This window comes from Cololabis saira, chromosome 5, assembly GCF_033807715.1.
Source record: "Cololabis saira isolate AMF1-May2022 chromosome 5, fColSai1.1, whole genome shotgun sequence".
Classification (NCBI taxonomy): Eukaryota; Metazoa; Chordata; class Actinopteri; order Beloniformes; family Belonidae; genus Cololabis; species Cololabis saira.
This window is the reverse complement of record NC_084591.1, coordinates 48,098,681-48,122,624: the sequence shown is the minus strand read 5'-3', so window position 1 is coordinate 48,122,624 and position 23,944 is coordinate 48,098,681. Positions and strand designations below refer to the sequence as shown.

The 23,944-nt window shown below is 40.2% G+C and overlaps 1 protein-coding gene across 1 annotated transcript in view; it reads right to left on the bottom strand.

The window, feature by feature from the left end:
* Nucleotides 1-561: 561 nt before the first annotated feature.
* Nucleotides 562-23,944, bottom strand: part of hsf4 (heat shock transcription factor 4) — a 58,464-nt gene continuing 35,081 nt past the window's right edge. The window contains exons 8-13 of the mRNA XM_061722726.1: nucleotides 18,768-18,886; nucleotides 15,921-16,151; nucleotides 9,580-9,697; nucleotides 9,427-9,492; nucleotides 2,426-2,506; nucleotides 562-1,738 (exon numbers count right to left, since the gene is read on the bottom strand). Coding sequence (XP_061578710.1) covers nucleotides 2,447-2,506; nucleotides 9,427-9,492; nucleotides 9,580-9,697; nucleotides 15,921-16,151; nucleotides 18,768-18,886 — 594 coding nt within the window. The 3' untranslated portion in view covers nucleotides 562-1,738; nucleotides 2,426-2,446. The remainder of the gene's footprint in view (nucleotides 1,739-2,425; nucleotides 2,507-9,426; nucleotides 9,493-9,579; nucleotides 9,698-15,920; nucleotides 16,152-18,767; nucleotides 18,887-23,944) is intronic.

Genomic DNA, 23,944 nt, shown 5'->3' with positions numbered 1-23,944 from the left:
AATATTTAAGATACTTTTAATATCATTTTTCAAAGATAAACAGAAACAAGTATGTTGTTTTTATATTTCACTTTTTTATAGGAAATTTAATTAAAAGCAAAATCTTTCTTATTACATCCGAGAGAGTTTCTTTGTGATTTAGAGATTTTTCCAGTACAATTAAGTGTATTTATTTTTTTAAATTGGCGCGGATATTTACGCCAGTGTGCCGAAAAAGTCAGCACTTCTTTTTTAACTCTTTTACTTTGTCACTATCCTCGTATTCAAAACTGAAATTCTCCGAATAAATATCTTCTATCATCTTTTTTAGCAGTTATATTTTTCCTGCGAAAATATATAATAGTAGTCAGTTAATAAAAATAAACGACCGTCTACAAAGAAATAAAATCGGCAAATGCATTCTAGAAAACAAAAAAAATGTCGAAAACTGCTCTATTTGTGGAATAACGATGGATTTGTAGAAGAAATATATTATCAGATATGCTGCGATTCATGGCAATTATTTATGCCTTCCTTTTTAGTAAATTAACATTTAGGTTTTTTGCATTGGAAACCTCTCGCAGGCTGCACATTTGACACCCCTGAATTAGATGTTCTTTTTCTTTTGAAAAGTTGGAAAACTGATGGATTTATTAGTGGTTCTGTTTTGGTGGTGGTTGGTACTCGTGAACATCTCAAGTCAAAAAGCAGTTTTCAGAACTGCAGTGACGTTCTGTGACATTTTTTCTTCCGCGGCTTCGTTCTTAGACGCCCCTGCCACTGAGGCTGAACGCCTTTTAAGACAAGTATGCAATAAGCACAACAGTGTCGGCCCTCTACAAACACATAATAGATTACCTGTTGTCATGATTCATACTAACTACTGTGAGATTGTGCAAAAATGCAGTAGTATTCATCCTTTTGTCAAATGAGAAGTTCAACTTGTCATATTTTCTTGACATTTACATGGACAGAAAAGAAATAGGTCTCTGGCTACATGTCAGATCTGTGCAAAGTCACATTAAACAGGTGTTTGAGTGGGTTTTACATCTTATTGTGATATGCTTCAAAAATGAAAGGTTCATATTTTTGAATTAATAAAAAAAAAAAAAAAAAGAAAAAACTTGTATGACATAGCCTGACAAGCCTCTCTTCTATGGTAAAAATTACTAGAAATTGAGATGCAAGTGTTTCAGGAGCCCTTACACAGACTGGGAAAAGAAAATCACCTATAAAAAAATACTACATTGATTGATTTTATAAGAGATTTGCCAGAGTTCAGCCCTTTTTAGTACAAATACAATATTTTTAAGGCTAGAATAATACAAAATAATAATATGTATACATCAGTCATAGATTCTTATAGGAAATAAAAGTTATCTCTCCAAGCAGGAACTCCCTCTCACACAAAGACTAAAGTGCAGGAGCCAAGAATGCGTTGTGTGCATCCTGCTGGCTTTATATCAGAGTCATAATCACGTCATAACAAACTTCTTTGGATAATTAACCAAGAATGTAGGCGTCTACGGGGCCCACAGGTCTGATGGATCCATTAACAGCCAGCTAACCAAGAAATGTAAAAAAACAAAACAAAAAAAAAACAACCCACATTATCTGTAGGTGCCTTTTGATTAAATTCTTGAAGGCAACTGGATATGTAATGAGTTCAAATAAAGCCACGTGTGGAAAGCAGCCTGGCAGGGCGTTGGAATTAAACTCGTGCAGATAGAATACCGAGTGCAACAGCAGCTTCTGTGGCCTGAGGAGAGACACAAGAAAAGATGATTGGGCATGTATTTAAACTTTGATGACCCCCGCACATACATGCATCATCAAGTTTTATGTAGATATACTATGGAGCTAGAACAGTCTCATAATTCGTAAATGCACACACCGTTTCACAAATGCCAGGACAAGTTTCACAAATGGACAAAAGGACAATTCACACGTGCGTAGGACAAGATATACAAATGTATTTTTGATGCACACACAAATATAACCTGATTTACAAAAGTTTTTTTGTCTGTGAGCTGCGCTGGATTTGCGTGTGACTTTTGAGACTCCCCTGACGTGAAATCTTGGCTCCGATTTGCAAATCGGTGTGTGCATTTGTGAAACGGTGTGTGCATTTGAGAATTATGAGACTGTTCTAGCTTCATAATAAGGTTGAACCCAGTCTCGCATAAAAACGTACCCTGCCTACATTGGCCCAAAGTGCAAAAAACGTAGAGGGGTTACAATAATATCCCTTGAATTGTTACATTGTCACATATTTTCTGCCTATTCGTTTTGCGTCCAAGTCACGTGACTTTCAAGATTTTGGCCGTGACACCAAAAAACATGTAACCCCTCTACGTTTTTGCACTTTGGACCAACGTAGGCAGGCTACGTTTTTAGGTGAGACTGGGCTGAGATATAGCACCGATGGAGGTCACGGTATCGTTACCTTTCACAGTCCACAGCACAGTCACTGTTCCTCACAACTCGGAGCTGGAAAAGCTTCTGCTTCCTGGTTCTGGAACATGTACTGGATAAAAAACAAAAAAACAATCTCTTGTTACCCTGCCAGCATCGAGAGATCTTCAGTAGCCAAAAGTCCATGACGCTGACATATGGCGCTTTTCCACTAGTACCTACTCAGCCCGGCTTTGGTTCTTTCCCTGGGGGTCTAAGGTGCCGAGTAGATACTTTTCTGTATCTATTCTGCCGAGGTTCTAAGTGGCTGAGTCGGCTGTATCTGACATCATCACACTACACAAACTAAAGTCACAAACTTGTTCAGAAGAACACACACACACACACACACACACACACACACACACACACACACACACACACACACACACACACACACACACACACACACACACACACACACACACACACACACACACACACAGGCCTGACAGCTGTCAATCACACGGCGCTGAAAACTCAGATAGTCACGGACTGACCCAGTTCCATCTTTGATTCAGCTTAAATACAAAAAAAACATAACTGGTCTAAAATTACACAATCTATTTAGATTTAGATAGATATAGACACAGCGGTCTATAACATCATTTCTGATTCTATAACAGAATAGACTCTAGTCTAGTTCTATAACAGAATAGACTCTAGTCTAGTTGACAACAACACAAACATTCAAATAGGCAGGAGGTCAAGGCTACACAACATTCTGATAAATAAATTATTTAAGAAGGTTACACTGACTCACCAATGGTAGTTGACGCTTTAATAAAACTTTGTACATGCTTAGTCCTCTTTTAAAGTTTAGCTCATCTCCTTCATGGCAGCAAATTTGCAGAGTCGGCAAATTGGCTGTAACTGTAAAGCCTGATTTATGGCTCCGCGTTACACCAACGCAGAGCCTACGGCGTAGGGTACGGGGCGACGTGCACGTACGTTGCGTGTCGCCGCGTACCCTACGCCGTATGCTCTGCGTCGAGTTAACGCAGAACCATAATTCAGGCTTTACAGCCAATCAGCGTTGGCTCACGGCCCTGATGCGTTCAGGACAGTTGTAAAGTAAGAATTAGCTACACTGGCCGCACAATGCACATTTTATCCTTATTATAGCTTACAATTTACGATTATATATGAACGTATCACACAAAACGGGGCCCTATCATTGGGCCCTATGAGCTTGTGGGCCCCGGGGCCCTCACCCCCTCTGGCTCCGCTACAGGAACATGGTACTGGCTTCACAAATATATTCTGAATTCCATTGTCTCTGTACATGGATATGGGATTGTAGAGACTGACTACAGGCTTGTTCAGCCGTCGGATGTGGATGCCATCCCTGAGGCTTTTATTAGGATGCTGCATCCAGCACAGAGGCAGTATCAGTTCACTGAATACATTGAATAATTCTCCTGATGTTGGTGGAAAGTGTTGCTGGGAAGAGGAATCAAATAGATGGGTGAAGTTGAGACACACTGAAATATTGAGAGCAGTTTTAATTACTGGTCTGACTTCTGAGATGATCCTCGGACTAAAAATAAATGAAGAGATGAATGAAAAACAATTCAAAAAAGACAACTAACGCTGTAAGGTCAGAGAATAGCATCCTGCAGAGCCACAAAGATAAAAATGATCATATAATGGAGAGATCAATCTTAAACAAAATGCAGCTAATAATAGCATCAGTATCAACCAGGAAAAAGAAAAGAAAAAAAAAACATTTCAAAACAAAATGAGCAAGAGATTGAGATTTTTCGGGAAGTTCCAAGTTTCCTGAAGATAGAATTATCATGATTCTGGGTAAAACATCACAGTGTGAGGCAAATAACCCCAAAACAGAGTGAGCAGGGAACATGCATAGTACCGGTAACTGGAAGTGTAAACATCTGCAGTGGGCTCTTATTAATGAGAGCAGTATCGACTGTCAGCTCTGCAAACACGGCTAAACAGAGGTGAAGGAGAAACCAGCTCTCTTCCAGATGAAACATTCCACCACGTTTTAGGACGTACAGCTGAGTAAGATGGAAGATAATCACTTAAAAGGTTCACAAGAGCTGTTGATGTTACGTTGTGCTTCTTCGGAAACCATTGCATGAAAAAGAAAAGAAGTAAATTATACTACACTACAGGCTCAGAGATCCTCCCCAATAACTGTACTGGGGCCTCATTTATAAAGCTTGCTTGCGCACAAATCAGGGCTTGAAAGATGCGCAAGCCACCTTCTACGCAAAGGATGGGATTTAAAAAGAAAAAACTAACCGAAAAATGTGCGTATCCCTACGGCAACCCTGACCCTCCCGTAGGAACAGTCTTAAGATATGGGGAACTGGCGACGCAGGCGGTGAGGTGGTGAAATGAAGCCAGATTCATGTCATACTCTTAATGTCATCACATATCAGACTTATAATATAATAGTGCCGATCGTGTCCCGTGCTTGTGCTGCTGGTGCTGCTGCTGCCGCGGGGCAGGACACGCCGGTGTCGTGCCAAAAAGTGATTGCCTGCCAGAATCTGATTTCTCCCCTCAAAATGGGTCTTTTTACCTGCCAAAAAGTGATTGAAGGCCAAAGACAGTTAATGAAAGGTTGTTTCTGCCTAAATATGACTTGATCTCATTCTTGAGCTCCATAATCTGAAAATCTGACGTTTTAGCGCTGTCGCTCAACGGGCTGCTGTGCGCGCTCCCGCGGCCACAAATCAGAAGAAATCAGATTCTGGCAGGCAATCACTTTTTGGCACGACACCGGGCCACTCTACGGAGCCCCTTAAGGGACTCAGATTTTTTTTTATATATATATAATGAGTTTTATGCGCACGTGTAAGCCTAAATTATGGTTCCACGTTAAAACGACGCAGAGCCTACGCCGTAGGGTACGCGGCAATGCGCATCTACGCCGTAGGCTCTGCGTTGGTGTAACGTGGAACCATAAATCAGCCTTAAAGGTTTCACGCGCACACGTAAAACTCATTATATATATAAAAAAAATCTGTGTCCCTTTAGGGGCTCCGTACCTCTTGGCCTCCACCTTCAAATCACACCACTTCTTTTTTTTCTGCACCATCTGTCCGTGGACGTGCTTCCACTCACTCGCTTTATTTTATACTATTTATATACTTTTTCTACTTTTACTGTGACCACCAAATAATGTGGTTTTCCTGTCCTCCACCTCATCCACAACATCTCCATCTCAGTCTCCGTGAAATTTAGTGGCACGGTGGCTCCACACGTCTCATTCATCCTGACGCGCAGCAGAAACAGACTGCAGGTGGCGCTGCACATGCTCAGCAGGCTCATTTATATGCAAAAATACAATCATGAACTACTTTGCATTGCCCACTTATGGTGTGTGGGCAATGCATGTGGTACGTGTAGAGGGCGGGATATGAGGGAAATTAACCTGCGCAACCTTCCAGCTGGACTGTGATTTATAAAGCGAACATTGCGTGCAAGTGTGCGTGCACACGGTTTGATAAATCCGGATTTTTTTTTGCGCCGCCATTTTCGGCTTTTGGGTTTACGTGCACTTTTAGTGTGAATCCTACACACTCTTTTATAAATGAGGCCCCTGGTCAGTAAAACCAGTTATTGACCTTGAAGTCATTATTTGCACCGTACATTGCAAATCCCATTTTCTCCTACTGTTTGGTTTAGTGTTGCACTGCAAAAACTCAAAATCTTAACAAGAATATTTGTCTTATTTCTAGTTAAAATGTCTCGTTTTTAGTCAAAAAAAATCTCATGACACTTAAAACAAGACTCATCACTGGAAAAAACAACTATTTTCACCTGTTTCAAGTAGATTTTCACTTAAAATAAGTAGAAAAATCTGCCAGTGGAACAAGATTTTTTTGCTTGTATTAAGAAGATAAATCTTGTCCCACTGGCAGATTTTTCTACTTATTTCAAGTGAAAATGTACTTGAAAAAGGTGAAAATTGTCAAATAACAAGTTATTTTTCTGGTAATGACTCTAGTTTTAAGTGTAATGACATTTTCTGACTAAAAATGAGACATTTTAACTAGAAATAAGACAAATATTCCTGGTAAGAGTTTTTGCAGTGTGCAGCCCTCATTGGTAACAGAAATAATCTTTCCTTTTGGGTCAGAAAAGTTTAACTGAAGCACGTAAACGTGAATATATGGTGTGAAGATTTTTTATTTTCTTTATAACTGAAAGCCTTCCACTGACAAATGTGACATGTTTTGCAGCCCATTTTTTTTTAATGTTTATGGGAAAACAGGAAATAAAGCACTTTCTTGTGAAACAGTTGGAGATGAGAAAACAGTGCAGCTGTTGTGTTTTGTAACATCATCCTTTTTAGATGCGCAAACACAGTTAGTACTAATTACTCAGGAGTAAACATCTGCTTGAAATTCACAGCAAACTGTGAGGACAAGCTTCATATATTTCCCATCAAGCAGTCTAAAGAAGTATTAACTGAACTTTAATGTCAGTCATGAAAGTGATGCTTTCAGCTGGGTGTCGGAATTTTTTTCATTCTGGATTTCATAAACTTGTGCTAGCGGATGCAAAATGTTTGAGTACTGTTAAGTGCCATACGGAAAATCAATCCAATACATTCTCACTCTAAGATGGAGCTCCACTCTCACATAAGTGAGTTACTCCTGTGGAACAAAATACAGCACAGCAACTGTTTTTGGTAGAAAAGCTCAAATAAATCAAGTGAACTCCAGATATTTCCATTAGGAAATAATAATATATACCAAAAAACTCATAATAGATCTATAATTTGCCAGAATACGCTTAATCTACCAACCCAACTGGCTGTAGACGACATCTGGAAGTACATATTTCAGGGTTTCCAGGGAAGTTAGTGGATATACAGTATATCTGCTGGTAGGCAGAATGGCGGTTCGTGTCGTCACTTCACATCGAGGATGAAACCATATGGAACCCCTGCTATTTTCTTATTTGCCTAGTTCAAGCTCAAACCCACTCTGCACCCAAACAGACCACTTTTAATGCAGACGTGGCCCACACCAACATGTGGGCGGGAGTTATTTGAAGAGAACGGTATCAAATCTCACAATCTGGTGAGAGGATTTATTATGAGACTCACAGGCAGGGCCGCCGCAAGGGGTGTGTGAACCGTGTGACCGCACGGGGCCTCGCGCCCCAAGGGGCCTCGCGCTATGGGCCGTTTTTTTTATTTTTTTTTTCCCTTATAAATATAAATTTATATAAATATAAATGTAGAATAATTCTTACTTTACAACTGTCCTGAACGCATCGGGGCTGTGAGCCAACGCTGATTGGCTGTAAAGCCTAAATTATGGTTCCACGTTAGATCGACGCAGAACCTACGACGTAGGGTACGGCGTAGGGTACGGCGTAGGGTACGGCGTAGGGTACGGCGTAGGGTACGGCGTAGGGTACGGCGTAGTGTACACGGCGACACGCAGCGTACTTGCACATCACCGCGTACACTACACCGTAGGCGCTGCGTTGGTGTAACGCGGAACCATAAATCAGCCTTAACAGTTTCAGCTAATTTGCCGACTCAGCAAGTTTGCTGCCATGAATGAGACAAGCTTAACTTTAAAAGAGGACTAAGCATGTATGAAGATTTATGGAAGAATCAACTACCATTGGTGAGTCAGTGTAACCTTCTTGAATAATTTCTTTATCAGAATGTTGTGTAGCCTTGACCAGCTGCCTATTTGAATGAGCTTTGTGTTGTTGTTAGACTGTTGCAGTAAGTCAAAAGTTGTTGTGAAATGTCCTTTATAATAATATCCTGTATGTGAATAAAAAAATCAATAAAGATATTGTTAAAAAAAATAAGAATAAAGGACCATGTGTTCATGTGTTATCTCTGTGAGACTTAGGCCCTGTCCCAATGCTATCACTACCCCTAGTTTTCATCCCTTCTCCTAAATTTTGCACGTTCCCGTGAGGGTAGTGGTTCCCAATTCCTCTTTTCACCTAAGGGGAGTAGAGAAAACTAGTGTAGTGGATATGAATCTGGCCCTACGGATCGAGGGATTTCCGATCCTCACTAGTTGAACTTGGGCCAGAAAAATTTCCCAGAATGCTTCTCGTCGTGATTTGCGGACTGAGTCCAAAAAAAAAAAAAGGCAGACATTTCTTATTTTTTAGTGAATAAAATCAATATGTTGAGTTAGTTTCTGCATAAAAATGCATTTTGATTACATTTCTAGCGAGAAATATATATTTTACTTTCATAATATTCACTCAGTCAATGTATATAATCACTCGCTTGCCCGTTGTTGCGAAGTCTTTTTCAAACCTTGCCAGAATAAAGGCTGATTTATGGTTCCGCGTTACACCAACGCAGAGCCTAAGGTGTAACCTACGCCGTAGGCTCTGCGTCGATGTTACGCGGCGACTCGCGCCGTAGGCCGTACCCTACGCCGTAGGCTCTGCGTCGATTTAACACGGAACCATAAATCAGCTCCGGAGCCGGCAGGCATCCCGAAATTTTCGGAGCAAATTTCTTAACAGGCGTAGCTACAACTGTTAGATTTCATCTATTAAACCAACATTTATCTTCCTAAATGATTTATTTCAGCCAGTGGTAATTCTCCACAGAGCTGCAGGTTTCTCCCCGGGACGACGGCGCAGGTTGACCCGGCCGTGAGCTGCTGCTGCCCCGGGCCGGCGGCTCTTCTCATCTCCAAAAACATTGGGTCAAATTTCTTTATAGGCGTTATTTGGATAAACTGAGCCCGGGTTGGGGATCTTAACGGTTACTTTTACGCCTGAAAAAATATTAAAACTTAATAAAGTGGCATATTAACAGCGCTACAGCTGAAATTAAAACAGCTTTTGGCTCTCAGCTTCCTGATTTTAGTGGTGGTGCTGAAAGTAGGAGTAGTGGGAGTATTGGGACAGACCTGGGAAGATTTCAAGTGCCCTAAAATCTCTCCCTTCTTTTTTAGGGCTAGTGAAAGAAAGTAGGGCTAGTGAAAGAGTAGGGGGTGTATTGGGATTGGGCCTTACTGATTTGAGGTTGGACTCCATCTCGGTGAAATTCCACTCAGCCAGAGGAAGGCTTAAGCTGAAGGGCTGCAGAGAGACGAGAGACCAGATCAGTATCAAGCAAACGTAACATGGTGTTTTCATACATTTGTGTTTGTATCAAGATGTACTGACATCCACGACAGCGCTGCTCCCGGCCTCCACGGCGCTCTGCTGGTGGCTCCGAAGCAGCAGCTGCTGCAGCTCCTCCAGGCTCATGTCCACGTTCTCCACCGCGTCGGACACCTCCACCCTGCACACACAAGCAACGCACCACAGGTTTATCTGTATAGCACAGGGGTCGGCAACCAGAAATGTTGAAAGAGCCATATTGGACCAAAAACACAAAAAACAAATATGTCTTGTATAAGCCTTAGAATGAAGGCAACACATGCTGCATGTTTCTATAGTGGTTATAACTGGGGGAAGATTTCTTTTTTCATTATGCACTTCGAGAAAAAAGTCAAAATGTCGAAAAAAAAGTTGAAATGTTGAGAAAAAAGTAGAAATTTTAAGAAAAAAAGTCGAAATGTCAAGATTAATGTTGAAGTACAATCTAGAGACAAAAGTCGAAATGTCGAGAAAAAAGTCGAAATGACGAGAAAAAAGTCGAAATGTCAAGATTAATGTTGAAGTAAAATCTTGAGAAAAAAGTCGAAATGTCGAGAAAAAAGTCAAAGTTTCGAGGAAAAAGTCGAAATATCAACTTTAAAAACGAAGGGAAAAAGGAAGAAAAGAAGAATAAAGAAAAAAAAAAAAAAGAAGAAAAAAGAAAAAAAAGAGAAAAAAATAGAAAAAAGGGAAAAAGAAGAAAAAAAGACAATAAAGAAGAAAAAAAGGAGAAAAAAGGTCAAATATTTTTGAAAAAGCTCCAGGAGCCACTAGGGCGGCGCTAAAGAGCCGCATGCGGCTCTAGAGCCGCCGGTTGCCGACCCCTGGTCTAGCACAATTCCACACGGTAATTCAAAGTGCTTTACATCAACATTAAAAGCAGCAAGACACAGTTAAACAGTAAATAACAACTAAAATGAAATAAAATGATAAGAAATGAGGTAAAATAATAAAAAGCACAAGTTGTTAAAAAGTAAGGACAGTAGAGTACAGCAGGTTCACTGTTCCTGAAGAGGGAAGATTATGTAGTGTTTGTGATTTAAATGTTGTTGAGGATGAACTTCATATTTTGTTTTATTGTCCATTATATGATGAAGCCAGGCAGCTTTTATTTCAGAAAATGCAGGATTGTAAACCTGAGTTGTTTTGGACTGAGGATGATGCTAAGTTGGAATGGTTTTTCAGAGGAGGTTTTCTCTATAGCTAACTTCATAAAGAGAGCCTGGAAACAGAGAAAGTACAAATTATGTGGAAACTGAGAAAGAATCTGTAATTTGATCTGTAATGTATAAGTGGAATTTATAATTTTGCGTTTGTGTTTTTGTTTGTACGCAGCTGATGTTTGTTTGCTGGCGTAGTGTATCTGTGTCCTGTAAGCCCTTATAGGCTGGAACCTTAGAGGTGTATGACACATTAATAAACAACAATTCATTCATTTATTCATTCATTCATTCATTCATTCATTCATTCATTCATTCATTCATACACATCTCATTCTTACAATGGCAAGAATTACATTTCTATACGGTCAAAACGTACAAAGACCGGGTCTCTTCTTCCGGCTCTCAGTGAAGGCGGACGCTTTTTCTGCCCTGCTGCTGCTTTTGTCCTGTCTCGTCTTCAGAGTCTCTCCTTTTCACTCCTCCGAAACTCTACAATCATGGAATTGATTAACTGGTCTCTCAGTACCATTGACCAAATTTTGAGCTTTGGGTCTTTGAGCTCTTTAACAAGATGGAGAACACCTTGGAGAAGCTGGGCACCCGGCTTGGCGGGGACTGATCACAAATTCGGCTGATCGGAGTTTATTGAGGAACCAGGGCCCGGTTTTTCAAAAGTAATCCGCTCGGATTTTGGATAAGGGATTGGATCAAATCATGAAAATGGGTTTTTCAAAAGACAAAACGGATTACGTAATCGGATTAGATCACGTAATCCAATCCTGGTTTTGATCTGGATCAAACCTTCAGTTTGGGTTTTTCAAAACTTTTTAGTAGGATTGGGATCACTTTGATCCAAAAAATCGGGATTAAACTGATCCCATCAGAAGGGTGGATTCAGCGTAGATTTCAGGCCCAAAATGTAATGAAACTTTAAAATTGTATCAAATAACACTATATTTGGATCATGCAGTATAGCCTACAAGATATCCTATTTATTCATAAGGTTTTAATTTGATTTGTTCATCCGTCAGGCTACAGTGATTAGGTAGGTTATAACGTATTCAGCCTTTCAGTATAGGCCTACAGCAAAGTAGAAAGAGTTTGGCCTCATAAAATAATCCCCCAAACAGCTGTCAATATTGACCACAAATAATATATATCATTCTGTCACTAATTATAATAATATAATTCATCACAATCAAAAATATTTTTGTTTTGTTTTTAGATGATTTTTTAGTGATGCATGCAATGATAAAACAGAATAACAAAGCAATGGCAATGGCATCACTGGTTTTTGAAATCCAAAACAAATCCAAATCAGAAATAGTGTCTAACTATTGCGTCCCTTGTTGCACGTCCTGTTTGCTCGTTCTGGCAGAATGCAGGAGGTTGGTCAGGGTCTCCAAGGGGCTCAGGTGCATCATTGTCAGCACAGACAGGGACATTGCGCTTGGTAGCGATGTTGTGCAGGACAATACAGGCAAGGGTTATGTTGCATGCTTTCTGTGGTTCTGCTCTCAGGTAGTTAAGGCATTCAAAGCGCCTCTTAAGAACTCCATTTAAACGCTCAATTGCACATCTTGCTCTGCAATGAGCGGTGTTGAAGCGTGACTGCGCCGGTGTATTTGTATTTGATATTAAGCCTTTTTATTGAATTCAATACATCTGTATTTGAAACTTGTCAAAATATCCTCAATGTACAGTGTTTGTGAGTAATGTTTTTATTTATTTGTTGTAGGTCTCAGATGAGCGGACTGCCAGAAGAGGGTGTTTTTTTGTGTGTGTGTGTGTGTTTTCGTTTCAAATACAAATAAACTTTATTGACCCCACACTGGCTATTCTACTTGTTGCTCTTTACATATCTATAGTTCTACATTGTGTTTCCTACCCTATTTGAGCACTGGTTATCCAGATTTGGTGATCCTGAAAAGTTTCTTCCTGGCCTCCCCCCTCGTATCAGCCCCCCTGACAAGGACGTCGAGCGCCACGCGTTCGCAGCGCTCACTTGGATGAACTGTGCCGGGACACCCCCCTCCCCCGACTTGCCCACCCCCCATCACCCACATGCAAGTCCTGTGACGTCTGTGCTTCGTGTGCTGCGAGGTGTTTTTTTGCAACTTGATATTGTGTATTGTATGATATTCAGTGTGAAGATGTATTCCTCCTCTGTGCCGATTCGTGCGGTGAATTAAACCAATTTGACAATTCTACGTCACGATGCCTGCATTCAGGGCTTATCCATAACATTGCATCGTTTTCAAAAATCATAAGTATTTAATAGTACGCTCTTAAGAGTACGCTTAAATAACAAATAAAATTAAATTAAATAAGAAAAGAGATAAAATAATAGAAAAATCACAAGTTATTAAAAAGTAAGGGCAGTAGAGTCCAGCAGGTCAGAATTTAATGAAACAGTAATGTTTTTATCCTGATTTAAAGGAGCTGACAGTTGGAGCAGACCTCAGGTCTACAGGAAGTTTGTTCCACCGGTGAGGAGCAGAATAACTGAACGCTGCCTCACCTTGCTTGGTTCTGGTTCTGGAACCACAACAAACCAGATCCAGATGAACCTCAGGGGTCTGGGAGCTTCATAGGAACTAACAGATCCAGCTTGGATTTTGGTGCAGGACCATTCAGGGGCTGAATTCACAAAACATTCTTAAGAAACAAAATCTTTTTAAGTGTCATTTTTTTCTTAAAGGTATTGTGACATGAAAAACACATTTTTCTTGATTTTTTGTGTTTTGTTGGGTGTCTTGACATCAATTACACCCAAAAAACAACAAACTTTTAACATTCAGTGTATTGTGTGCTTTCTGGGATTTTCCGCATAACTGTGCAAAAACGGCTCATCTGGTTTGCTGGCGGGTCGTGACGTCACGACCCGCTAAATCACCGCCCCCTCCACCCAGCTCCCTGTCTCTCCTCTCCTCTCCAGCGCACCATAAAGGCTGATTTATGGTTCCGCGTTACACCGACGCAGAGCCTACGGCGTAGGGTTACGCGGCGACGCGCACCGTACGCTGAGCCCTACGGTGTAGGCTCTGCGTCGATTTAACGCGGAACCATAAATCAGGCTTAACAAGGAGCTGTTTAGAGCCTCTTTTGTTCTCATCACCGGAGGACAACTGCTAAGAAGACCCGCGGCCACTGACTGGACTTAAGATAAGGGGACACTGCTGCTTGCATGCCTTTATTTTTATGATTGTTTGCGGTGGACTGCTTCGCCCTGCTGCTTTTCCGTGCTTGCTTCGCCTGTCGCTCCCGGCTTAACTCTCCGACGCCGCTGTTAGCGTATTGCTTGCGGGGAGCTACGGTCCTCTGGTCACGGACATCCCCGGGCTGTAGTCGCCCTGTCTGGGCTGTGTGTGTGGGTGTTTGTGGTTCGGTGTGCGCGCGTGTGTGTGGAGACGGCAGAAGTGTGTAGCAGTTGGGTTGGAGGAGGTTTGGAGGAGGAGCGGGGCAATGATTGACAGGAAAGGGGGAAAAGGATACATTTTTCACAGCGCAAAAAACACCGTCATCTGCAAGCCAGGCATGGAGTACTGGAGTGAAGTTTTTCTTGTTACACCCTTTTAGACACATTTGAGGGATGTTGGCCAAGACTTTTAATAGTGTTAAAAGCATGTTAAAAATTATGTCACAATACCTTTAAGTTCAGTCTTAAGAAGAAAAAGGAGAAGAAGTCATATTTTCCAAAAATGTTCTTAAGTATTTTCTCAACTTTCTTCTTAAGTTTCTTCTTAAGAATAAATGTAAGAATAAATGGTATTCTTGAAATAAAAGTTCTCAAATTTGTGCTTGACTTTTTTCTTAACTTTAAGACAACCTTGACCCCCCCCCCCTTCTCCTCCCTTTTCTCTCTTTTGTCCTGCAGGTGGTCGTGGGTGGCTTGTAGCTTGCATTACGGAGCACAAGTCTTTCCCCGACCCTGCACCCCAACCTGGGACTTGCTGATTGGGCCGGAGCTTCGGGAGCTGCGTGCTGGCCTGCGGTCCCCACCCCTGGTCATCCCGTTGCTGCCCCCCCCTTCTTCTCCCTTTTCTCTCTTTTGTCCTGCAGGTGGTCGTGGGTGGCTTGTAGCTTGCATTACGGAGCACAAGTCTTTCCCTGACCCTGCACCCCAACCTGGGACTTGCTGATTGGGCCGGAGCTTCGGGAGCTGCGTGCTGGCCTGCGGTCCCCACCCCTGGTCATCCCGTTGCTGCTTCCACCTGCCTGCTGTGCTGTTGCCGTCCCTGACCCACCAGTCTGGCCCTCGGCAGGAGGGTCCCCCCTTATGAGCCTGGTCCTGCTCAAGGTTTCTTCCCTCCTAAAGGGGAGTTTTTCCTTGCCACTGTTTGGCTTAGGGTTTTTCTCCCACTAGGGGAGTTTTTACCTGCCATTGTTAATGTAATAACTGCTCGGGGGTCATGTTCTGGGTATGGGTCTCTGTAAAGCGTCTAGAGACAACTCTGTTGTATTAGATGCTATATAAATAAAATTGAATTGAATTGAATTGAAAACCTGTCTTAAAATTTCTTCTGTGAAAAGGTAAGCCTCTAATATCACCTTTTTCAACACATTTTAGACAACTTTAGACTAGTAGGTCATAGTTTGAGGATATACTTAATTACACAAAGAGCCTGTTAACTTTTTATTAGCATTTTAGTTAGCGTGGTAGTTAGTTATTATTAATTTTCCCCAATAGTATTTTTTTTCGCACATTAATCTCATCCACCATAACCTCAAGCTCCTGCCTTGAAAAGTTCCTGCATCTCTTTTTCTCCTTCTCCATGTTTAGTGAGTGACTGACGGTTAAGACGCAAACTACCTGTATAAATGTTGTTTGTTGGCGCGTGCAATGCAATGACATATTTTAAGAAGTTCTTAAGTAGGAAAAATAAGAAATTCGTAAGAAATGACAGTTCTTAAGATGGTTCTTAAGAACATATTGAGGAATTTCACTTAAGAACTTTCTTAATTTTAGATCTTAAGACATTTCTTAAGATCGTTCTTAAGAACATATAGGTGAATCCTGCCCCATGTTTTTGTAGACCAGCAGTAAGATTTTAAACTCTATCCTAGACTCACTGGAAGCCAGTGTAGTGATTTCATGACTGGTGGATATGGTCCAGTTTCCTGGTGTTTGTAAGGACTCCTAGTAGTACACACAGCATGGGCGAACAGACTCTTCAAGGACGCACGGCCATCGGCTCCTACCTGTCCAGGGCTGGTCTTTTACTTCTTCTCTCCACCATGGAGGCTGCTGAACCCCTGCCCTCCAGAACAGACTGCACCATGGCAACGGGGAGTACGGGGGGCTCTGAGGAGCACACCTCACAGGTGGAGGGCAACCCTAGGACCTCTCCTCCCCCAACACCGCCTCCTTTTCGTCCCCCTCTCACTCCTGGACTGACAGGCTCCTCTTTGATGAGCATCATGCACTTCTCCCTGTTAGGCAAGGCAAGGCAAGGCAAGTTTATTTGTATAGCACAATTCAACACAAGGTAATTCAAAGTGCTTTACATCAACCTGATCTGACAAAAATCCGTGAAATGCCCACGACCTCTCACCAATATTTTCCGTGGCACCAGCATGGAAAGTGGTAAATTCCGTGTGAGCACCACGGATATAGTAGCTATGCGAAGTCAATGGGATCCGTTGTTGTGATATATATGGTACGGTTAATGTAGAAAAACGGCTATTTCGCAAAATACCCGGATAATATGCAAAATAACCGTCAGGGCGGCTAATGTAGAAAAACGGCAGTAGCCGGTTAATGCTGTGGATGTGTCTGACACTTTTTCGGGGAGTGTAACGTTAGGATTCTTCAACAGCCATAAACAGCCTTGTCAACAACAAGCATGTGCAGCTTATGGGCTTCTTCCATTGGCTGCTACGCAGCAACTACACTGATTGGCGACTGTAAGTGACTGGTTTGAAGCACAAATTTCATCCATTCAACTGAACTGTAGGCTATTCTGTAGTGTAGGAACTGGACTCTATCTACCAAATGAATTACGTTTGCTTAGTTTGTTTTAGTTTCATCAATTTGTGCAAATGGAGGAGGAGGAGAGACCTCATCTCATCATGCGCGCGCTTTGGGTTTAGGAGCTTCTCCTTCCATGAGAGAGACGCAACAACTGTTTGTCTGTTTTGGAGGTGCAAAGAGAAGAATAGATCTTCCCTCACAAAGACTGTCACACTGGATATTTGCCAGTACATTTCCCAGACCTATAAGGCTGGTAGAGGTGAGTGCACTCCACTGCGCTTTGCCACCTCGGTGGCAACGCTCTATTCTGGGTGCCGATGACGTGATCTGTAGTTTGCATTATTCGTTTTGGAATACTCAATTGAGGAATATACTGCATGGGATTTGGACTCAGAATAATTGCTATAATTGCCACGGCATGCACTGTCAGCTCGAGACAATTGTCTCGAGCTGACCGGAGCATCGAGACTGGAGAGATGATTAAAAATGTGATGTCCGCGCACCATGAGCTTAAAAATGTATGTACTTTGCAAAATAGCCGTTTTTCCTACATTAGACGCCCTGATAGTTATTTTGCACATTAGCCGGCTATTTTACAGATTCACCGTTTGGCCGGCTATTTTACACATTGACCGGCTACTTTGCAAAATAGCCGTTTTTCTACATTAACCGTAACATATACATGGATTATCACATTATTATTATGTATATATTATTCTTTATTATAGTAGTTAAGTTATGAGTTTCTGACGTGCAAGTTACTGTTTGTTACTGTCAGTTTGTAAAAGCATGTTTTTAACGCTGTTTTAACAGTGTTGTAATTGTGTTTTGATGATTTTTTAACAGTATTTTGACGGCGAGTATTTAACCATGTTTTGTAGTATTTAATGTAAATTTGAGTATTTAACCATGTTGTTTCCTGTCGCCATGACGACGGAGGTGGCGTAAGTGATGTGAAATTATTATTTTTAGCAAAAACCACAAGCGTTTCCTACTTCTAACCAATCATAAGTGGTGCATTAACCTAACCAGACCTTAACCAGAGCGTCGTCCAGCCACAAAATATCATTTTTATTTGCTTTTGAACCAGGAAGTGGAGACAGGCGATATTTAAATTAATTGTTTTAACCATTCTCCCATTTCGTCAACCACAGGGAATTCCCTGGGCGTCCCCTCTACGTCAGAGTGACGAGCGGAGATCCTGATCACGTGAACGTGGAAGTAAACCGTTAAATATATTGTGCTTTTGAACGGTAAATATTAAAATAAACCGTACACAGGTACATTTAAAACTTATATTGAATCACTGTGAATACGTCAGTCAGTTACATGACGTTAAATTAAGTATCCTAAATAAACAAACATATTTACAATTCCTTAACATACATCATCTCTATAAAACGTAGTTACTAATTCAGATGCACTACACATTAGAAATATTCAATTGATATATGTTTTTTAAAACGTTTTTATACGTTAGTTTTAACCCAAACTAATGTGACTACAAATATGGCGCTGATTAGCATAAAGCTGTATAGCGTGACTCTATGGGAGATGTAGTTCTTAGTTAATATTATTTTTTTTCACAGAAATTGAGGTTGTTAATACTAAAATAAGAGTGCACATAGTAGTTTAAGGGCACGATACACACATTTGTGTAAATATATTTTAAATCTATCTATCTATCTATCTATCTATCTATCTATCTATCTATCTATCTATCTATCTATCTATCTATCTATCTATCTATCTATCTATCTATCTATCTATCTATCTATCTATCTATCTATAATTATTTTATTTTTATTATTTCTTTTATATATATATATATTTTTTTTTAAATTAAATGTGAAGGGGGGGGCACCCGCTGCTAGTCTAAAACGTGGAAAAACACATGGAAACGCACAAAGAGCACACAAGCCTTGGAGATCAGTAATAAAACAAACAAAGAGACACGAGAACAGACAGAGACACAAGCAGCAACCGTTTCAGGTCCCTGACACTGAATCAAAGCTAGACTACTGCGGCTGCGTGACAGTAAAGTTTATGATTCTGTGGTTCCCAGCCCCACTCACCGGGTCTCGTCAGATTGCATCTGAAGGGCCATGTTGGCCTGAGACATGTCCGTAACGTCTGATATGATCGGTCCTCCTGTCAGCCCGCTCGCAGAGCACGAAGCTGTGTCACTGGATGGCTGAGGAGGGAGAGGAGAGGACTGTTAGGTGTTAGGAGTATTAGGGCCATGCAGGAGAAAAAATATTTGAGAGGGGAAGATTTTTTTTTACTGTGCACTTTGAGAAAAAAGTCGAAATGTCCAGAGTAATGTTGAAATACAATTTCAAGAATAAAGTCGAAATTTCAACTTTATTCCCGAAATTTCGAGAATAAAGTTGAAATACATTTTGACTTTTTTCTTGAAAGTGTACTTCAACATTATTTTCGGCATTTCGATTTTTTTCTCTCGACATTTCGAATTTTTTTTCGACATTTCGATTTTTTTTTCGAAATGCATAATGAAAAAAAAATCTTCCTCCTCTAAAATATTATTTTTATTTTTCTCCTGCCTGGCCCTAATACTTTAACGCACAAAGACAACGTTCATACGTTTTAAAATAACTTAAGTGTTAAAATCAAGTTCTGAACAAAGTTTTGGGTCCGATTTTTGCCGTAATGTCTACTCCACAGAACAAAAGCTCAAGTGTCTTGTTGTCTTGTTCACAAGTGGGGGTCAAACCGTGCAGGGGATTGCTAGGTGGATAATTGCAGCATTTGCAGTGATGGAAACACAGTCTTTGCGTTGCAGTAATGAAGATGAAGACGCAAAGGTTCTGATTTACCCAGGAATCTACATTATACCCCTCACCAGGGGTGAAAGTAAGCCGGTACGATCCGGTACTGCGTACCGGGAAAAAAATCTAACAAATTACAGACAATAATCTTCGCATACAGCGGGTCTCAAACTCTCGATCTCTCACACCAAAGACAGCGATGCTACCGCTCAGCCATGACTCAGCTCCACCTTTCTTTGGACCTACAGTTATATAAACCTATCACAAAGACTGAGCGATGAGAGACGGACATAGTGATATAATATTGCTCCACTAAAGTCCCGAACTGTTTTTTCGTACAAATCATTTTTAAAATATTTGTACAATATAAATATTAGTAAAACCTCACTATTTGTGCTTTTGTGAATAGCGTATTCCAGTCTTTACTTCCTAAACACACACACTGCATGGAAGGGAGCGTTTGATTTATTGTTCACATAACGTTACTTTTTATTTTTTCACGACCAAACCACGCACTTTATTTGTGTCATTTGCACCGACAAACAAGGACAAAAAATAAATTATTCCCCCAAAATTCCAGAGATTTTTCTGGTTGGCTGACACATTACAGCATATTTCAAACATGCTGGTAAAAAATCACACGCCAAATAATCACAAATATGATATTTGTGATTGGTTTTCATTCCTCGTTTCAGGAAAAAAAAGAAAAAAGCGGCAAAAATGTTGAAGTAACATTTTTTTTTAAACTTTTTAAGTGTTTTGCTTTGATGAAAAAAATGCATTAGAAGTTATCTTCCATTTCAATGCACACATTGAAAGAGACATTTTACTCATCATCATCTCTTCTCTTCAGCTACTGATGAATTTAACTGTACATTTTTTTTTTTTTTTCAAAAACAAATTGCTATGATTTTGAAAGTTTTGTCAACATTTACAAATTATTCTGTGACAATCCTTGGTCCGGACTGGCCTTTATTTACACCATTTAAATAAATCATTTGCTATAGGCCTACACAGTGTTGTGTTTCTAATTTCTACACCGTACAGGCGTTAAAGATTGAATGCATGTTCAGGGATGAAGAAGCTGGTGGTGGGAGGAGAACAAGGTGAAGGTTGGGGTCGTAGTACCAGCAACAACTTTAATCTACTTTCACCCCTGCCCCTCGCCCACAGTCATGAGCTGCAGATAGAGATCAGAAGAAATGTGTGGATGAGAGCAGCACAATGAACTTCCTTTGAAAAGTGTCTGGACTCACCCCGAAGGGATGGGGTATGGATCTGAGTCCAGGGAGGGGCTCAACGTGGAACCTACTGCTGGGAATCTGATCAGGATGCCTTTCACAGGCTAGACTGAGAGGCATTTTCAGCACAGCAGAAATCTTTTCATTTGGGACTGCTCCGTGTTTCTGCATCCATCCTTCACTCTCTGACCACTGTAATGTCCCATTCACTCACAAGAAAAGCAGTACCTGTGGTGATTTCTAATATTTACAAAGCACACTTGTATTATTATTTAAATAGGTTGGATTACAGTATACAGGACTGTCTCAGAAAATTAGAATATTGTGATAAAGTTCTTTATTTTCTGTAATGCAATTAAAAAAACAAAAATGTCATACATTCTGGATTCATTACAAATCAACTGAAATATTGCAAGCCTTTTATTATTTTAATATTGCTGATTATGGCTTACAGTTTAAGATTAAGATTCCCAGAATATTCAAATTTTTTGAGATAGGATATTTGAGTTTTCTTAAACTGTACAGGAATTACAGTTTTGCAGTACAGGTGTAACTCATTTAATTGGTTTTTATTAATTGTGTAATTAATTTAATTGGTGTAGTTAGTTTCATTTAGTATCTTTTAGAGCAGTGATTTGGCTCCAAAGACTGAATGTGGTGATAGATTTATAGTTACAAAGGTGGAGTTGAACTGGTATTTTTTTATCGTCATTTTTTTCGTTATGGGGATAAATGCCAGAAATGATGGTGATACATTTTTTAGTGCATACCGCCCAGCCCTACTATCTATCTATCTATCTATCTATCTATCTATCTATCTATCTATCTATCTATCTATCTATCTATCTATCTATCTATCTATCTATCTATCTATCTATCTATCTATCTATCTATCTATCTATCTATCTATCTATCTATCTATCTATCTATCTATCTATCTATCTAATTATAGTTCTAGTTTTTGTAGTACTTTGTTGTTGCACTTAATTGTTGTTGTTCCACTTCAAATTGCTGTTGCAGTTTATTTAAAACCATAAATAAAGTAGATAACGTGTTTACAGTAAATGGTTTATAAATGATCTATTTGATTATTTTGTTTCTTTTAGTAGGACTACACTGTAGATGACACTCAGTATCACACTTAGTACTATATCACTTTAAATATTAAAGGAGCTGTATGTAAGAGCAATAATAAAATGAATCATAAAATGACCCCGATATGTCAACAGACATTTAAAAATCATGTTCATTTCAAATACTTATGTCACTGACAACAGCACTCAAGCCAGGATATTCCAGTTTAAAAAGAGGAGTTGCAGCCCTCAACTGATGTTTATGTTGTCATTTTTTGTTTTGGCCTGAAGCTCCACCCTCCACCTATCTCCCAATCACCAAGTCAGTATTGTTTCTGAAGCTCCACCCTCCACCTATCTCCCAATCACCAAGTCAGTATTGTTTCTGAAGCTCCACCCTCCACCTATCTCCCAATCACCAAGTCAGTATTGTTTCTGAAGCTCCACCCTCCACCTATCTCCCAATCACCAAGTCAGTATTGTTTCTGAAGCTCCACCCTCCACCTATCTCCCAATCACCAAGTCAGTATTGTTTCTGAAGCTCCACCCTCCACCTATCTCCCAATCACCAAGTCAGTATTGTTTCTGAAGCTCCACCCTCCACCTATCTCCCAATCACCAAGTCAGTATTGTTTCTGAAGCTCCACCCTCCACCTATCTCCCAATCACCAAGTCAGTATTGTTTCTGAAGCTCCACCCTCCACCTATCTCCCAATCACCAAGTCAGTATTGTTTCTGAAGCTCCACCCTCCACCTATCTCCCAATCACCAAGTCAGTATTGTTCCAGCATCCGGGTTGCCAGCTCGGCTCTAATTATGGCAGCCATGGCAGCCTACGTTCCTGCTGCATTCTGCAGCCTACCTGGCAACCTCTGGTCGTGGGGAGGAGGGGGAGGGTACACGCCGCTCAACAATATTTGGAAAGTGACTGCAGTACCAGTTTTGGCCATTTCTTACAGACGGCTCCTTTAAGTGTAAATCAACCCAAGGCTGCTCTTGTAGCTGAATTTGCTCCATTTCAGATTAAAAACCATAGATGGTAAAAACCTGCCAGGCTGACAGTAGGATGATGGAAACAACTCTGCTGCAACTGTGACCTTTGACCTTTGACCTGTTACTTCTCTGTGTGGCCAGTAGTTGATGACTTTGATCAATATTAATTGAAAGATTTTTCTGCAAGTTTGTTAATCTGTTGTTCTGCTTCCATGGTCTTAATCACTGTGGATTACAATCTAACTACAACAAAAAGTTATTCCATCTAGTTTTACAAGTGTATTTGTAATGACAGGGAAGAACATGAAATAAGTTTATAGTGGGTGTTTGAATGATCAATAATCAGTATTATTGGCAGTAATAGAGGCCCCAAAATCACATTTAGCTTAAGGCCCCATGGAGGCTTGGGCCGGCCCTGTTTATCACTATTAGGAGATATATATCGTGCTTTTGGAAAGCCTAAACATTTCAATCTAAACTCAATGTTATTACCACAGTATTAGGATGGTGTGGATCAGGGGTCTCAACCCGCGGCTTTAGAGCCTCATGCAGCTCTTTAGCGCCGCCCTAGTGGCTCCTGGAACTTTTTTTTCCTTTTTTTCTTCTTTTTTTTTTCTTTTTTCTTCTTTTTCCCTTTTTTCTATTTGTTTCTTTTTTTCTTCTATTTTTCTTTTTTCTCTTTTTTTCTCTTTTTTTCTTCTTTTTCTTCTTTTTTTTCTTTTTTTCTTCTTTTTTTTCTTTTTTCTTCATTTTCCCCTTTTTTCTATTTGTTTCTTTTTTTCTTCTCTTTTTCTTATTTCCTTTTTTTCTCTTTTTTTCTTCCTTTTTTCCTTTCCTTTTTAATCTCGATATTTCAACTTTTTTCTCTGAATTTTGACTTTTTTCTCTACATTTCGACTTTTTTCTCGTCATTTCGACTTTTTTCTTGACATTTTGACTTTTTTCTCGAGATTGTACTTCAACATTAATCTTAACATTTCGACTTTTTTCTCGAAATTTCGATTTTTTTCTCGACATTTTGACTTTTTTCTCGAAGTGCATAATGAAAAAAGTTATAACTAATATAGCAGCATGTGTTGTCTTCATTCTAAGGCTTATACAAAACTTTTCATTTTTTGCGGCTCCAGACATATTAGTTTTTTATATTTTTGGTCCA